The sequence below is a fragment of the Leptonotus elevatus genome, chromosome 14, assembly GCF_054856555.1.
Source record: "Leptonotus elevatus isolate MCC_2025b chromosome 14, RoL_Lele_1.0, whole genome shotgun sequence".
NCBI lineage: Eukaryota > Metazoa > Chordata > Actinopteri > Syngnathiformes > Syngnathidae > Leptonotus > Leptonotus elevatus.
Genome location: NC_141252.1, coordinates 11,528,809 through 11,542,300, shown reverse-complemented (window position 1 = coordinate 11,542,300; position 13,492 = coordinate 11,528,809). Strand labels below are relative to the sequence as shown.

The 13,492-nt window shown below is 40.1% G+C and overlaps 1 protein-coding gene across 4 annotated transcripts in view; it reads left to right on the top strand.

Moving 5' to 3' along the window:
* LOC147162971 (ryanodine receptor 3-like) overlaps window positions 1-13,492 on the top strand; it is a 96,455-nt gene that overhangs the window by 50,994 nt on the left and 31,969 nt on the right. For all 4 annotated transcript variants that reach the window (XM_086094308.1, XM_086094309.1, XM_086094306.1 and 1 more), the window contains 13 exons: window positions 766-1,573; window positions 1,648-1,848; window positions 3,037-3,139; window positions 5,146-5,277; window positions 7,627-7,900; window positions 7,981-8,095; window positions 8,896-9,028; window positions 9,215-9,318; window positions 10,306-10,441; window positions 10,619-10,805; window positions 10,962-11,070; window positions 11,160-11,280; window positions 12,077-12,246. In XM_086094308.1, coding sequence (XP_085950434.1) covers window positions 766-1,573; window positions 1,648-1,848; window positions 3,037-3,139; window positions 5,146-5,277; window positions 7,627-7,900; window positions 7,981-8,095; window positions 8,896-9,028; window positions 9,215-9,318; window positions 10,306-10,441; window positions 10,619-10,805; window positions 10,962-11,070; window positions 11,160-11,280; window positions 12,077-12,246 — 2,593 coding nt within the window. The remainder of the gene's footprint in view (window positions 1-765; window positions 1,574-1,647; window positions 1,849-3,036; window positions 3,140-5,145; window positions 5,278-7,626; window positions 7,901-7,980; window positions 8,096-8,895; window positions 9,029-9,214; window positions 9,319-10,305; window positions 10,442-10,618; window positions 10,806-10,961; window positions 11,071-11,159; window positions 11,281-12,076; window positions 12,247-13,492) is intronic.

Here is a 13,492-nt window from a genome sequence, read left to right as displayed (position 1 = left end):
GCGCAACAACGCGGCCAACCGGGACCGAATGGTGAGCAAGGAAGTAGCATGCAAGTGCTGGTAAGTGTACTTACTTGCTGTTGAACTGTACTGAAATAGCAGCAGTGTTTATCATCCATGCAAGTTATTTAGCGCAACTGCTGGCTGCCCGATTGCCACTAAAACAGCGGAAGAGCTATCACGTACCTCAAAAACCTCTCGCTGCTGGGATAGTGCCCAGGAAAAAAGTGGAAGTAGTCGGTGGTGCTCTCTTTTTGTTGACCCGTAAAGTACTCTACAGTCGTTCACCAAGGGACACGCCTCCTCCTCTCACGCCTCCCCCTCTCCGATGTGCGCGAATGCATGAATGAGCGGCATTCGTTCCAAAAAACTCGAAGGAAGGAAGCGTTCCAGATCGCCTTTCGGTTTTGGTGTGAATGCAGCATAAGAGATCAACCAGGGCCATGTTGCAACAAGCTGTTTCCCCCCAGTGTTTTAAACAGTTTTGTGAATAATGACGCAACTTAGCTATATTCTATTGCTAATTGCTGCAAAACAGAAACAGATAGAGATATCCTTTTTTTTTTTCGATGAAAGAAGAGACTCTAATCTTTCTTTTGGTAGGTTCCATGTTTTTATAGCCATAGAACACAATATTCTGTGGACCTTGCAAAATCAGTCGAAATCCAGTAAAACAGCCGGGAACGAAGGGGGTTGCTTCAGTGAAAATGGCTGGGGGTGAATTGAGTCAATGATTTACAACATACCTATTGCGTCTATTTTAAGGTGTGTGGACATCATGGAACTGTCGGAGCAGGAGGACATGAGGGAGTTCCACTACCACACCTTAAAGCTGTACTGCGCCCTCTGCGCTCTGGGCAACACCCGTGTGGCCCACGCCCTCTGCAGTCATCTGGACCAATCCCAGCTCTTATACACCATTGACAACCAGTACCTGTCGGGCATGTTACGAGAGGGTTTTTACAATCTCCTCATCAGCATCCATCTGGAGACAGCCAAAGGCGCTCGACTCATGATGAAAGATGAGTTCATCATCCCGGTCACAGCTGAGACGCGCTCCATTCGTCTCTTCTCCAACGCTTCCAAAAAGCACTCGCCGCCAGGGGTGGGACTGAGCACGTCGCTCAAACCCCGCCTCAACTTCGCGCCTCCCTGCTTCATCAACACCAAACGAGAGCACCACCTGTACAGTCCCCAGATCCCCCTGGATGCATTAAAAGAAAAATCCATTTCAATGTTGACCGAGGCGGTTCAAGGTGGTGGCCACTACATCCGCGATCCTGTAGGAGGCGGTGTCGAGTACCAGTTTGTGCCAATCCTAAAGCTCATCAGCACGTTGCTGACCATGGGCGTCCTCGGCAGCGAGGACGTTCACAAGATCTTACTCCTCATTGACCCGAATGTATTTCGGGAGGCACCCGACGAAGGACCCGTTGGCACGACTGACAAAGAAGGACTGACGGGGGCCGAGGAGAAGGCGGTGGAAGCAGGAGAGGAAGAAGCAGCCAACGAGGCCAAGCAGCCAATGAAAGGACTTCTGGAGACAAGGTTGCCCGAACCTGTCAAACGTCAGGTGATAACATTCACACGTGAACAGATGATGTTAAGCGTACGCGATACAGTACGACATGTTTATCTACCCGACAGATGTGTGAGCTGCTTCACTACTTCTGCGACTGTGAGCTCAAGCACCGCATCGAAGCCATTGTGTCCTTTTCCGACAACTTTGTCTCCAAGCTACAGTACAACCAAAAATTCCGATACAACGAGCTCATGCTCGCCCTTAACATGTCCGCCGCTGTAACGGCAAAGAAGACCAAGGAGTTTCGCTCGCCTCCTCAAGAACAGGTGTGGCCACGAGACACTGACACTGCAGTGCGCATGCCATGATAAGAATAATTGCAGAGATTCATTCTTCTCATCATTTATACTCTTATTCATTATTATTTTATTTAGGGATGTTCAATATTTTTTTTTTCTCTTCAGACTGATACAGGTACGACTACTAAACTCTTGAGTGGTCACCGATACGGAACCACTAATACTTTTGATATATTAACATTTCAAAAAAACAATGACCTATATATCCAATCCTTCAAATTGTATGAAATTAATGGCAATTTTCTATTAATTTAATTTCTAGCGTCTGATCAGAAAAATTATCAAAAGAGGTTGTGAGTACCGATACTGGTACCGATATCAGGTATCGGTACTCGCAATACCGGCCGATACTAGCATTGGTACTTGCCCATCCCTACTTTTACGACCAGGAACTAGAAATTAGAAGAATAGAAAATTGCCATTAATTTCATACAATTTGATGGGGAAAAAATGCTATATTTGGATATAAAGGTCTTTCTTTAAAATTATCTGGTATTTTTTGATGGAAATTTAATGTATCAAAAGTGCTAGTGATATCTGTATTTGGTAGCGGTATCGGTGGCAACTCAAGCGTTGAGTACTTGTCACGGTTGGCTGTGGTTTTGGACCCAAGTGTGTGTGTGTGTGTGGGGGGGGGGGGGGGGGGGGTGGGGGGGGCAGAGCGAGCTGGCCGAGGTAAAGTCCAAAAATTCGTATCACTGTCCATAGACAGTCTGCAGCCTCACTGGCTTTTTAACTAAATGATTCATGAGCAACATTTTACAGAACTTATGTAATTTTCCACATACATGACTAGCTGCCAACACTCTCAATTCTCAATGGTCTTTTTGTGTCACTGAATTCTTTAATCGTGGACTCGCGGCCTCGTTGCTGTCGTAGGCGCTCCTTCCTCCTCATCAGTTTGAATCCACACAATTTTCAAGGCAAATACAGCTTCAGTTTTGCAGTGAGAAAACACACACACGCAGTCACACAGGCTCGCCCAAGCAGACGCATGCGCACTTACACAACTCCCTTGGGGGTTCACAGCTGGATACAGAGTGCTGTGCTTTAATGACTTGTAATAGTCTCCTGCATTGAGAGAACACTCCAGTCTTGAGCCCTTATGTGTGAATACGTATGAGAGAAAAACGTTATTGTGTCTTTATATTTTAGATCAACATGCTGCTGACTTTCAGCACTGGCGATGATTGTCCCTGTCCGTCAGATATCCAGGGGGAGCTTTATGATTTTCACAACCAGCTGCAACTACACTGTGGTGAGATGGAGAAATCGGATTCCTTGTCTGAATGCCAGAGGTGGTAAAAGTACTTACACTCTGTGCTATTTAAGAAAAAGCAAAGATAGAATGTGTAAAAAAAAACTGACTACTGAAAGCAGAAATAATGATTCAACTTTCTTCACTTAAGTCAAAGTAAAGAGTAATGAGTTTCTTCCCTCTTTTATTAATTTACACAGTGCTCATATGGAGAAAGATCTGTTTTTTTGTTTTGTTTTTAAACAGAGATAGCTCTCGTGCTGGCTTTTATACTATCAAACACTGTCAGCATGCTTCTAATCGGTTGCCATTATATCATTAATGCTATTTTACCCTTTTTTCTTTTCTTTTTTTTTTACTGTGTGGGTACGGAAGCATATTGCATTCACTTGAAAAAACAACAACTCCTGTTTTTCTAACTAATTTTTGGGGGAACTTTGTTTTTTTGAGTATTTTTTTAAAATTGTTCTGTTTTTCAGAATGTTTTTTTCTGTTTTACTGAATTTTTTTTCCAGTAAAAAAAATGTTCCAAAAAACAGGCTGAAAAAAATTACTTAGAAAAACAGGAGGAAAAATTACTCAGAAAAACAGGGAAAAAAATATTTTTAAAAAACAGAGCTGGTGTTCTATTCAGAAAAACAAAACAATTATTATTTTATAAAACAGGGAAAAATTACTCAGAAAAACAGAGGAAATTTTTTTTTTTTAAACAGAAAAAAATACAAAATAAAAACGGATTTTTTAAAAATAAAACAGAAAAAAATACTCAAAAAAACAAAGCTCCCCTAAAAAATGTGTCAGAAAAACAGGACTTTTTTTCCCCAAGTGAATACAATACGCTTCCGTATGTGGGGATTCAATTCGAAAATGAAAATTCAGATACATTTTCTTTCGCAGTCAATTCATATCTCAATTTGAGTCACCACAAATTCGTGCACCATTCTATGTACACATGGTTTTAAAACTTTAAATTTCGTCACCGAATAGTTACCGACACCAAGTACAGATACCACTAGTCCTTTTGAAATATAAAATTCCCCCCTGAAAAAACAATGACAGATAATTTTAAGGAAAGTCCTGTATATGCCACTGCCAATTAAAATTGTACAAAATTAATGGCAATTTTCTATTCTTCTTATGCCTAATTATTTCTAATTCCTAATTGCAAAAATGACCAGACGAGTCGAGAGTACCGATACCTTGAAGTAAGGCTTGGTATTGGCCCGATACCATTATGTGGTACTGCTACTCGCCCATCCCTAATTATCACAATATACCATATTACAATGTTATACAAAATTGTATATGACTATTTGTCATATTTATTCATATTGTATTGTAAAGTATGTTATTTTATTTAAAAAAAAATATGTCAAATAAATACTTGGTACTATCTCAATTAAGTAAATAAAAGTAAAAGTAAATAAATGTCCTGGGCCATTTATTTATCTATTTATTTATTTTAGCAAACTTATGTGACCTAAAAAAAAAAGAAATGTGCAGAGGCGAAAGTATATACACAACCAAAATTCAGTATCTGGGATACCATTCTACATTCACAAAACTAGGAACAATTTCTATTAAAAACAAACAAAACAAAACCACAATCCTATGCAGAAGTTGCGCTACTCACTATAGCTTTTTATGGACCACCAGTATTTGCTTTTATCTGCCGTCTTGGTCTCTGCATCTTAGCAGATGAGGTCGAGTTTAATGTCCCTTCAATTTGCGAACGTCTTGATAAATAATTGAACCGCCGGGGCCTGCGCTGCACAACCGTTCTAATGTCAGCTTTAGTCCGACTCCACAACATACAAGCTGTCATGGCTCCCTCCACGAAGAGAAGCAATTAACTGGGAATGACCCACATGCCATGAGAAACTGTTCAGAGCACACAACTTACATTTGACATGTACAACCCCATAGGAGGCTTATCTTGACCTGAAATTATTGCCACAATAAGCTTTTCCCATCATGTACATCCTTCGTCCTTTCGTGTTTTGTAGGAATCCCGATGGAGGAAGACGAGGATGAGCAAGATACATCCATTAAAGGCCGGCTTCTTACTCTGGTGAACAAAATCAAGGGACAAGCACATAAAACAGAGCAACCGTTGGAGAAGGAACAAGCTGCACCATGTGAGTATTCATTTATTGGAATTTTGAAATGTATGCAGTATATTATTTTTTGATTATGTGGGGACTCACTTGTGTTGCCAATTAACTGTTGACATGATGCAATACCCTGTAATGATACTATTTGGCACTCTGCTTGTGCAGTTAATCAGTGCCTGCACCGAATTTTAGACTACATTTAATACATCCGTGCTCCAATTGATGCCAACAGAAGATCAGAATATTTCACCGGATGGGAGGAAGGAAAAACTGTTTAAATGAAAACTCAGCATTTCATGAAAATGAAATGTAATGAAACAAATAAATGTTTGTGAAAAATATTTTTTTTTTGCATGGACTATGTGATCAGGACCGAAATAACTATAACAAAAAAAATACTTTCGGCAAGGCTAGTCGTATACAAGGGCGTAAAAAAAGTGAAGTGGCATAATAAAAATACAACTTTAAATTAATAATGCTTAAAAAAAATGTTAGTGTTAAGCGTGAAAAGGTGTCGTGAACTAACTGGCGAGGGTGGCAGTGAGTTCCTCTCGCAATTTATTTTCAATTCCATTATGCTAATGGGGGCTCCGGAGTGAAGAGCATCATTCAACCGTTTGTAGGGGGAATAAAAACAAAGCACTTGTGGTAAAATCCAATCCTTCACCTGATTGAAGCAATAGACATGCTGTGTTTGTGCTATGCCAAATGTGCTGTTGTAGCACAATGGTGGCATGCTCAGTATTTGGAGAAACATAATAATCCAATATTATCATGATGGATATTTGCCATTATGTTATCGTCATGGATCAAATCGTAAATAACTTTCCATTTGGAGATACAGTATGCCATTGTAGTAGTTAAAGCTGACGCAAGGCCTTTATATCTGAGAAAAGAAGTATAGAACTACATGTTATGCATCTGGAAACACTTCATCTAATCTATTCAAAAAATATTACTCATCCTGCAACAAGATGTGGACTATTGGAGTGCCCGAGGCAAGATTGGAATAGGGGAGTGGATATTTGTGAAAGAGTATGAGGGGTGTTACATAAGGGGCTGATTGATCAGAGTACTGGTTTATAGTGGCAGCTGCAGTTCAGAAAAGTCTACTTCAGCAGCATCTGGTGGCTTCAGAAAGTGTGCGAAGGGCAGCAGAATAACGGAGGGAGAATTGAATCGCTGCAGGCAAGGCTATTTAGCTTTAATTCTCTTGCAATAAAGTTTACCATTTTAAATGTGCATTTGTAAGCTTTTCTTCTCTGTCAGTTAGGTAGTGGGAGTGTTTTCTTTTTCCTTATTATGCAGAGTACATTTATGTGTAACCCATCCGCCATCCATCCATCTTCTATAGTGCTTGTCCTCATTATGGTCGTGGGTGCAGCTGATATTGGATGAGAGGCAGCATACACGCCGGACTGGTCGCTGGCCAAACCCATGGCACATAAAGACAAACAACCGTTCACATTTATGGGCAATTTAGAAGAAGCCAGAGAACTCATAGAAAACACCATGCAATCACGAGAAGCACACAGAGATAGCTACAGCCGGGATTCGAACCCTGAATCTCATAACTGTGAGGTCGATTTATTCACCACGAGTTCACAAGTCTCACAAACGAATCTTTTTAGATCGTCTTGTGTCAAACAATGTTTGTGGTCGACGTAGCCGAAGACGAGTTTTTTTCTCTCAGTTATTAGGGTGAGAAACCAGGATTTTTTTTTTAAAGATCACTCAGGATGAAGGAAAAAAAAAAGGGTCTCGTTTAGTGTAACAAAAGTGTGTATCTGCAGGGTGTGGTGACTAGTGTGTGCACAATAGTGTAACAGAATGAGATTCAGGTGTTGGGAAGAACTCCAACTATTCATCTCTATGAGCAAGACACTCCCTTTTCTCAGTGAATCTTTCTGACTAGACGCGCACAAATACAACAACATATGTACACCACTGATTAACAGCTGGATGTTTGCGTAAAGAAAAAAAAAATTAATTGGGCAAACTGTCACGAGTCTTACAAAACACAGCCACTTAATTGCAATTTGTTGTAGAAAATCAATATTCTATAAAATGCACCTTTGCTGATGTCTCTGGGTTAATATTTCCTTGTGTAGAAGTGACACATCCCATCCATCACAGACTCCAGTTTTAATATGAAAAAATTTTTTTTATTGTGTTCTAGAAAATTCATCTAACCCAAGAGAAAGAATATTGCACTGTTTGCAACTTATCCTCTCCTTGCCGCAAATGTTGTTTGTATTTTCTTTGCCACAGAATAGAGAAAATACACTGTCTCTGACATTGTTGAAATTGCCTTTATATGAACATTATTTCTACATACACAAAATACAGTTTTCCATATAACTATTCTTGCAGCCAACCTGAAGGAACTGATCTCCCAGACCATGGTCAGCTGGACCCAAGAGTGTCATATCCAAGACCCAGAGCTGGTTCGGAAGATGTTCAGCCTGCTGAGGAGGCAATATGACAGCATCGGTGAGCTGCTCAGGGCCATGAGGAAGACTTACACCATCAGCGCCGCCTCCATCCAGGATACAATCAAGCTCTTGGCTTCACTGGGCCAGATCAGATCACTGCTTTCTGTTCGGATGGGGAAAGAGGAGGAGAAGCTCATGATTGATGGACTTGGGTGGGTGATACTTTGCCTGAGCGGATCAGCTTTTTACCTCTTGTATTGTCTTTATACCTGCACTCTGGTTTCCCCTCCAGTGACATCATGAACAACAAGGTCTTCTATCAACACCCCAATCTAATGAGAATTCTTGGCATGCATGAGACTGTCATGGAGGTCATGGTCAATGTGCTCGGAGGGGACAAATCACAGGTTTGACAGGTTTTTTTGCCTGTTAACTCATTTGCTCCCCAAAACTTATAAAACGTTCTATTTTAAATATTGCCATGGTCCCAAAAACCTATTTACACGTTTTTAAAGGTTTTTTTTAATACTAGAGCATGCAGAAGCCTTTGATGCAGCCTCTGTCCTGAAGAGGCCGCTTAAAGCAATGGTAGTTGTTACAAAAAACGGCCAGCAGATGGCGGAATAGTATAAGAGATCAACCAGGGCCTTGTTGCAAAAAACTATTTTCCCCAGTGTTTTTAACAGGTTTGTGAATAATGATGAAACTTAGCTATATTCTAATGCTAGTTGCTGCTACTTTTTTTCCTGATGAAAGAAGAGACTCTAATCTTTCTTTTGGTAGGTTCCATGTTTTTATAGCAATAAAACACAATTTTCTGTGGGCCTTGCCAAATCAGTCAAAATCCAGTGAAACAGCCGGGAGTGAAGGGGGTTGCTTCAGTGAAAATGGCTGGGAGTGAATGAGTTAAAATAGCCCAAACAGATTTCACTACATGTGCACTGTCATGCTAGCTTTAAAAGTATCTCTGTGCTCTTTCACTGTTTCCATTTCTTTTTGAGCTTTAATTAAGACTCAATTAGGTGAGCTCTCTTTTGAAGGTGGAAAGGGGCAGAATTCACCATGCCAATTGCTAATGACGTGAAGTTAACATGAACTCTCTTTGCTGTTCATTATGATTCAACATATCCAAGGAATGAAGCCATTAATACAGTTGTGTGGTTATTTATTTACAGTTTGGCTTTATGTTGTATTTGTCACCTGATAGGAAATAGCCTTCCCCAAGATGGTGGCCAGCTGTTGTCGCTTCCTCTGTTACTTTTGCCGCATCAGTCGCCAGAACCAGAAAGCGATGTTTGACCACCTCAGTTACCTCCTGGAAAATAGCAGCGTGGGACTCGGTGGGTGACATTTGAATTCCGTTTGAACTGTTACATTTAGAGCTACTGCACTACTATTTGAATTGAGGAACACGGCTAATTATGCTATTCTTTGGTTTGACCCTCCCACGTTATGTCATTTTCCAACAGCAAATAAAATTGAGAGTATTGTTTTGTCTGAAATTTAATGTATAATTCACGTTACAGCTTCACCGGCTATGAGGGGCTCCACTCCTCTCGATGTGGCTGCTTCCTCGGTTATGGACAACAATGGTCTGGCTCTCGCACTGGAAGAACCTGATCTGGACAAGGTAGAACTTTTTTTTCTAATACATATCCATCACAATATAGTAAAAAAAAAAAACGTACACACAGCATATATAGCGATTTTTAGTTGAACAGAAAACCATTTCCAGCATAAACAGTTATACAGTACAGGTCAACCATTTTGCATGACCAAGCAGGAAAAAAAAGCAAATGTCACTTAAAATGGGTTTGGTTGTCATAGACGGCTTTATTGTCTGAAGTCAAACCCAATGAAAGATTGTGGGTGGAATCCAGTATGCAATATATTAGGTTACGTTTTCTTTCTACACAGCAAAATCGCCAGAGTTAGATTAACACTGAAAGTGTTAAATCTAACACTAGAAAAGTGTTTATATGTGTCCACACCAATCAGTGTAAATCTTGCACTTTTCAAACCAGTGTTACTTCAGCTACACTGGTAAACACTGAGTAGTGTTGAAAGTACTCTTACACTAGTGTCAGTGTTAAACATTTAATTCTGCCGAACTACACTTAACTCTGGTGTTTAAACACTTATGAGTGTATTGCACTGGTATCAGTGTTAAAAATGGAAGTTCAACTACACTTTATTCTGATAAATGGGGCTTCTTTCATATAGTGTCTTTCCTCCTTACAAGGACTTTGAAGCGCTTTACATTTTTTGACAACTATTGACACGGCATCAGGAACAACTCAACTCAAGGATACTTTGGCATAGTCACATTGGCCTGGAATCGAACCCACACTCTCAGGGTTGCGAGACGACCACAGAGGCACCCCACCCCACCAACAGCTTGGATGTGTCGCTATTGAAATGTTAACAGAATGCTGGAAAATTGGAACGTTTCTCCTTCACCGAAAATGAGGGTGTGGTCAATTTAACACTCGAGGTAGTGCTATTCAGGTTACACCCAACATCTTCCCCAACACTCAAGGAAAAAATAACACTGCCTACTGCATATTTGATCAAACACTGGAAATGTAACACTGAGCAATTGGCTGTGTACCTCCAGGTGGTGACCTACTTGGCGGGCTGCGGTCTCCAGAGTTGTCCGATGCTTCTGGCCAAAGGATATCCAGATATTGGCTGGAACCCCATTGAGGGAGAACGTTACCTCTCCTTTTTGCGCTTTGCCGTCTTTGTCAATGGTATGACTGCTGTTGATATGTCCAATCAGTTTTTCCGATCAATATTCAGAAAGTTTCAAATAGCTTCATTCCGTTGCTTAAAGAGTGAGCTTTATCATTCAGCAAAGACAGCATTGTTTGTATGGATCTCATTGGATACTGAATATATGTGTTCTGAATGACTTATTGGTGTTGCAGGTGAAAGTGTGGAGGAGAACTCCAGCGTCGTGGTCAAACTGCTCATCCGTCGTCCCGAGTGTTTCGGACCTGCATTGAGGGGGGAGGGAGGAAACGGACTGCTGGCGGCCATGAAAGAAGCCATCAAGATCTCCGAGACGCCGGCTTTGGATCTGCCTGGTTCTGTGCAGGGAGTCAGCTGTGACGTGTAAGCCCCGCAGATCAAGCAAAGCATAGTGAATCAATAGAAAGGACTTTGCTCTAAGAGTAGCCGCTTATTCCTTGTCCCTTGAATATTTTTCCCAATTTTGTTTGGCTCATAAAGAAGGTCTTCTTGCTATTTGTGTTCACCCCCACCTCTTAGATCTGCTGACGGCGATGATGAAGAGGAAGTGGTCCACATGGGCAATGCTATCATGTCCTTCTACTCAGCGCTCATTGACTTGCTGGGACGTTGTGCCCCAGAGATGCATGTGCGCTTGCCACACATATTATATTTGTCTTGTTTTTGCCATTTTTTTTTTTTTGTGCATTTAAATGATTGTTCTTTTGCTGTCGACAGCTCATCAACAAAGGGAAAGGCGAAGCTCTCCGTATTCGGGCCATTTTGCGCTCCCTGGTGCCCACTGAGGACCTGGTGGGAATCATCAGCATACCACTCAAAACACCTATCGGTAATAAAGGTATCGTCTTCACTCTATAGCTGCTCCCTTCTAATACAATCTACATTTTAAAATTCACCCCAGAGAGCTAATTATAGCACTCCAACTCTTGAGGACCAAAATGGCACACAGTACATTATATCCAATATGCTCACAAGCTGTCAAACGTCTTAACATACCACTCTAGTGACAAGTTAGATGATATTAAACAGTATTAATTAAATTTGCATATTACAACAGGGTGCCTCGTACAGCACTGGCTACAAAAAGCTTGAACATTTAGAGCAGGGCGGAAGGTTATTGATTTCATTTTACTGCTCATGCCTTTTTAATCAGCCAAGCGCTTTTCTGTGCACTCCCACAGCTCAGAGTAAGCCAGATCACTTCTACACTGAGCTGTCTTGCTCTATTGATTGATCTACATAAGCACGGCAAGACGTGCCTCTTATGCAGCTGTGAGCTCTGTCAGCAGACCATGTCGAAGACAAAAGTCTCATCTGCTGATTAAACAAACACAAAGTGACAAACGTGTTGAGACAGTTATTTAATCAACCATCAAAACTTTTAGTTACCTCGCAATCGCAACTGTTCGTTTGAACAAGACATGGCTCCATCTTTGTTGCAGTACTTGGGTGAAGGCACTTTTCCTGTTCCCGCATGACTGCACATGGTTTGATGAGTCTGGTGTAGAAGAAGTTGACCGCAACGACTTCAAAAATCTCAATTAACTCCGTCTATTTTGTATTTTTTTCTAATGCGACTAGTTGGGCCAAAGATTTTGATTTCAGACACATGTTCCTTTCTTTGTGTCTCTCAGACGGCTCAGTGACAGAACCTGATATGTCAGCCTGCTTTTCTCCGGACCACAAGGCCCCCATGGTGCTGTTTCTGGACCGAGTGTATGGTATTGAGGACCAGAGCTTTTTGCTTCACCTTCTTGAAGTTGGCTTTCTTCCTGACCTGAGGGCTGCAAACTCTCTAGATACGGTAGGTAGAATTATTATTATTATTATTATTATTATTATTAAGTGTGGGTAGAGTGAAGTGGCCTTGAAGCAATTTTTACAAATATTTTGTGGACCAAAACCAAGTGCTTTTTAATCCATCCTCCTTAAATGTATGAATGTAATCAGTCGGAATTCTTGTTTCATATAAATTGTTTTTATTTGATAGAGGTTAGGGTTACTTAATCATCAATGAAAGGTATTTATCTGCTTCCCAGAGGCTTACCATAAAAAGTGTTGAATATTACACTTAAGGAGTTATCAGCGTCCAGCTCTTGGTGAAGGAGATGAAATAGTTCAGATTTTCTGCATAGTGGGCAGTGTCCGGGGGCTGATGTGACAGCAAAGTGGAAACACCACTGAACTCATTAAGCTATTATGTCCGACTGGTGTCCCTGTAAACACAATGCTTTTCACATTAACAGATACTCACTGCTAATTGGATCTCAGCTGCATGTGTGATTATCCGTTATCTGTCATCCATAATAGCAGCAGTCTGAAAGCTGTTTTTGCTTTACGACTTCGTTCTTCAGGTTCAGGTTGAATTATGCTGAAGTATGGCGAAAGAGTAAAATGCAGGTAGCGTGGAAAACATCCTAAATAAATATTCATTCATAAATAATAATAATAATAATAATAATTGTAAATAGAAAGTAAATAGGGTGTAAAACAACTAAATTCTTATTCAAGCAGATACTGGAATAAGTACTTTAACTAAATAATATGGAAAAAGTTATTGAATTTTACCTCTAGAAATGTTTATGCTTTGTACAAGAAATTGCACACATTATGCAGCATTGTGCCAAATTAGTTATGAGTTTGTTGTGTTTCAATTCTAAAAAGCAGTAAATGGCGATAGACCGATATGGTTTTTGAAGGCCCATTTAATAACGATTATATATTATATATTTAAAACACAAACTCAAATTCTTAACTTTGTTGAAATGTCTTTAATTATATGTTTTATTGAAAAATGTTTGAGATTTGCTAAATCTTAAAGTTGTTTTTTTCATCTTAGATAATAGATATCTTTGTTTAAAAATTGTTTAAAAAAATAATACATTTGCTGGAGCTCCCAGGGTCAGTCAAAGGAAAAAAAAGTTTAATTAAATTGTAAACAAATCCCTCCATATTGTTTTTTACAGAAAATAAAGTTTTCCAAAATTTCTAACTATCTGAAATGTTAAATTTTCTTTTAACTTCGTTTTAATTTAAAACAAAAACAGAAG